At 39.4% G+C, this 4,553-nt stretch overlaps 1 protein-coding gene across 2 annotated transcripts in view; it reads left to right on the top strand.

The window, feature by feature from the left end:
- LOC140237689 (ferrochelatase, mitochondrial-like) overlaps positions 1–4,553 on the top strand; it is a 73,247-nt gene that overhangs the window by 10,283 nt on the left and 58,411 nt on the right. The window contains exon 1 of one of the 2 annotated variants that reach the window (XM_072317617.1): positions 3,211–3,320. The exons of the other annotated variant lie outside the window; for it this stretch is intronic. Within the exon in view, the coding sequence (XP_072173718.1) occupies positions 3,290–3,320 (31 nt within the window). The 5' untranslated portion in view covers positions 3,211–3,289. Of the gene's footprint in view, positions 1–3,210; positions 3,321–4,553 lie in introns of those variants that run through there. 2 annotated transcript variants of the gene reach the window in all.

Raw genomic sequence — 4,553 nt, 5'->3', positions numbered from 1 at the left:
CACGGGTTAGAGCGAGAGTTCCCAGGGTACTACCCTGTTCATTACTCCACCCCTCTCGAGGTTGAGGTCAGTAACATGATTTTAATTGCTCGTATTTTTGCATTGCCAATTATTTACAACGCTGTTGCATGTATGATCGAAGCAATACTCCTTGGATCGAAGGGTAGTGGAGGGTATTTTGCATGCTTTGCTGAAATTTCTGCCACCCCCCCCCCCCATGCATGCTGCCATGGATATAGGGGTAAGACTGCCCCTGCTGAGGAGTGGTACGCGGGCGCGTAAATCCGTACCGAGCTAGCTGAGGTTAAGGTTAAGGGAGTGGGGGGGGGGGGGGGGGGTGATCGGCGATAGTCACACTTACAAGCACGAGCACAAACCATTTTACGCACAGTAATCTATACACTCTTCAAAAATAAAATAAAATTGTAAAGTAATAAAATGGTATGTCTGTATATCATGTAGTAGATATTTCCTTATTTCTAACGGACTTATGATTATCCTCAGGGGGAGTCGATCCTTTTTCATAATAGGGGTGGGGGGAGGCAAAACTTGGAAGATACTTGCGTGGGAGCGGAGCGACCTAGCCATATAGCCGGGGAGGGGGAGGGGAGCGTGTGGGAGGGGATACCCCTTCTACAACACGAGGGAGATTTTGCATTTTAAGAGGAAATAGGATCCAGTCCAGTTATAGTCTGATAAGAAAGAGTAAAACTTATGGATACAACAGTAAAAATTTGCTCAAAATTGGATGAACATTATGGAAGCTATGAAATTGTGAAGTTTTGCTAATTTCTGCAGAACATTAGTTCCTGTACAGTAACTATAACGAATGTGAAAATGAGTGAGCTGATGATGTTATAACCTCACAAAAATGATGAAAATTCATTGTTTCTGTCCGAGACATGTAAAGCATGATGTTATTTCTGGCTAATTGAATAACTTCATAATAATAAAGATGAGGTATATAGTTAGGATTTCAGACTGGGGACTACATCATGCCTTTGAATGAATAACTGGAAATTTCATTTTTTTTTTTTTAAATAAAGGACAAGTTCACCTTCATAGACATGTGGGTTGAGTGAATGCAGCAATATTAGTAGAACACATCAGTGAGAGTTTGAGGAAAATCGGACAATCCGTTCAAAAGTTATGAATTTTTGAAGTTTCTGCTCAGTCACGGCTGGATGAGAAGACTACTATAACTTGTGACGTCACATGTACAACGATATAAAGAAAGTATAAAGAAAATTATATTCAACATATTTTCAATTTTCTCGCATAACAAAATAATGGTCACTCCACTTCTCTCTTTAAAGGACAAGTTCACCTTCATTAACATAAGGATTGAGAGAATGTAGCAATATTAGTGGAACACATCATTGAAAGTTTGAGGAAAATTGGACAATCCGTTCAAAAGTTATGAATTTTTGAAGTTTTTGTGCAGTCACCGCTGGATGAGAAGACTACTGCAGTGTATGATGTCACATGCGTACAACAATATAAGGAAAATATAAAGAGAATTTCACAAAATTTCATCTTTTGAAAAAAGTACACATTCACTTGACTCGTTACTGACATATTATGTTATGGGTCATATTATTCCCATTACCTTTAGAAAGAGGCAAGTCAAGTGCTCTTTTATTATACGAAAAAAGTGAAAATATGTTGAATTTTCTTTACATTTTCTTTATACTGTTGTACTCATATGACATCACGAGCCTTAGTAGTCTCCTCATCCAGCGGTTCCAACACAAAAATTTAAAAAATTCATAACTTTTGCATCGATTGTCCAATTTTCCTCAAACTTTCACTGATGAGTTCTACTAATATTGTTGCATTCTCTCAATCCTTATGTTTACGAAGGTGAACTTGTCCTTTAAGAAGGCAGGGGAAATAATATTACCCTTAACATATGTCAGTAACAAGTTGAAGAAATGTGCACTTTATTCAAAAAGTAAAGTTTTGTGAAGTTCTCTTTTTATTTTCATTATATCGTTGTACGCATCTGACATCATACACTGTAGTAGTCTTCTCATCCAGCTGTGATTGCGCAGACACTTTAAAAATTCATGACTTCTGAACAGATTGTCGGATTTTCCCCAAACTTTCACTGATGTGTTCTACTAATATTGCTGCATTCACTCAACCCACATGTCTGTGAAAGTGTTTCCTGAAAAATTAACGAAACTCCAAAGTGTCATAACTTTCTTTTTTTCATCCGATTTTATTCAAATAACTATTCATTGTTGTGCTCAGAAAAGTTTACTCCTCAGACTAACTTTCAACTGCACTGGAATTCCCCTTTAAGACCTGTAATTCAGAGATCTCCCGTGCACACGTATTTTGGTGAAAATAATATTCAATTTTTGTTTTCATCGAAAAGGCAAGAAATATACATGTTCAGGAAGATGAGCGGAGGAGGGTGTAGGAAATCCCCTCCCACGCGTAGAAGATTGTTGCATTTTCAGACCTGAAATTCAGATATCTGGGCCCTATTTCATAAAAGATGTTAGGATATATAGCAACTCTTGCCAGGATGGCAACTTCTGTTAGTAACAGCCAATCAGAAAGCTGCATTCTTGTCATTACCATGACAATTGTCATTCCAGTAAGAGTTGCCATCATGTTTACTTTTTATTAAATGAAGCCCTGGTGCACCCCTTTGTTGAAATATTCGATTTCTGTTTCTAAAGAATAAAAGTGAATTTGTATAGGCCCCACAATACTGTATTCAGGGAAATGTGCCGGGGACAGAGTTGGAAGAGGGAATGAGAGTGGTACACACTTTTCACAAAGTATTCAATTTTTTTTTTTTTATCAATGCAAAATTATATATTTGTATATATATATATATATATATATATATATATATATATATATAAAATATATAAGGCCCGTATAGATCTTTGAATTGCAATCAATAAAATGCAAAAAGCTCTCCCGCTCGGTCCCTTTCGATTGACTTTTTACACTTTTGAGATTGGCAAATTTCCTGATATTTCATGGAAAAGTGTGCATCAGCTGTTTCATCTGAAAAAAAAAAAAAAAAAAATGCACAAATTCCCTCACGGGAGGTGGCATCCCCTTACGATGTGCCCGTCGCAAGGTTGGCGCACCTCGGTGATTTGAGGTGGAACCACGCCACCATAGAACTGTGGACAACATTCAAGAATAATAGTCGACTTATTTTACTTTTTGTTTCGTAAACACGGAAAAACGGGGTCGCCTGCTTATCTGCTTGTGAAAATACTGTGGGAATTTCGGAAATTCTTAAACCCATCTTTTCACCATGTCTTCATCATTGCAGTTGTTTTCATGTCGTAAGTTTACTGCTTTACGTTATATTCAAGTTTTTCTAGTATATTTGCCAATATTTAAAGGTTCTAATTAACGAAGAAGTCGACCGACTTGCCTACACTATACTACAGTCCCACTCGTTAAAATACCGGTAACGTTTGATGTCAACTCCTGCGGAGTGAGATGTCGTACGTAGATGATGTCTACCACCGGCCGGCGTAGCCAGAAAGGCCTAAAGGGGCGGTGCCCCCCCCCCCCCCCCCAGATTTGGAAGGCGGGGAAAAAATAAAGAAGGAAAAATTGCGTGTGTACTCTTTGCATGTGTAGCCACTCTCTTTCAACCATTTCAAGTCAGAAAGATCCATCTGTCCATGCTGTCCGGAGGAGTCTTTTATTTTTTTGACGTTATCGCTCTCATCCGATCCGGATAGGAGGGAATCCGTGAAGCCGCACGCAGTCTCCGCGGAACATATCCCCAACGACCAGATACAGACCGATCTTTTGGCCAACCCCCTCCCACACCCTCCCCTTCTGTGCTTGATCATATCCCTACTTAACTATACACAGGCACAGCCCAGTCGCTGTATAAATAGCGACAGGGCTGTACCGTCACGACCCACAACACAAAGAGAGCTCAGCGATCGCATGGCAATCGCTTTGAGTTTTGATACTTTAGATCATTTTTTATCACCTCAAACTCCTCTAATGTCAATCTTCATAAATGAGACTTCATATTTATGCTATCAGTATTGACATACACATTTTACAACTTACTGAAAATGGTGATTATATGCAGCATGTGCGAACGGTACATCGTCTTTCGCACCAGGCCATTTTGAATATCGCGATCTTAATGCACTTGTACAGTAGCAGCACAATGAGTCATGCTTTCATTTTCTCACTCTACTAAGAATTGTTTTCGTCCACTCGCTGACCATATTCTTCAGCGTATTACAAGCACATTTTTACGACCCTCTGGCCCTCTGTATCGCGAGCACTCATATATCATCTGTCCGAACATTCCTCGCTAACAACGTAACTTCACCTCCGGTCGCTCCTACGGTCACCATGACAACGTGAGATGGTCATCCTTTCCAACCAATCTCCTTTCTTCGCTCCATGTCTCGAAGAAGTTTCGCACGCATGTTACAACTCTTCATTCACAAAATTCAACTTTTCACGCACACTACACTTCTTGACCAGCTTTCAACGTGAAAGCACGGAAACGTCAAGTTGCAAACTCACCAAACTTCATC

This window comes from Diadema setosum, chromosome 14, assembly GCF_964275005.1.
Source record: "Diadema setosum chromosome 14, eeDiaSeto1, whole genome shotgun sequence".
In the NCBI taxonomy this organism is placed as follows: Eukaryota; Metazoa; Echinodermata; class Echinoidea; order Diadematoida; family Diadematidae; genus Diadema; species Diadema setosum.
This window is presented reverse-complemented; position numbering and strand designations above follow the sequence as displayed.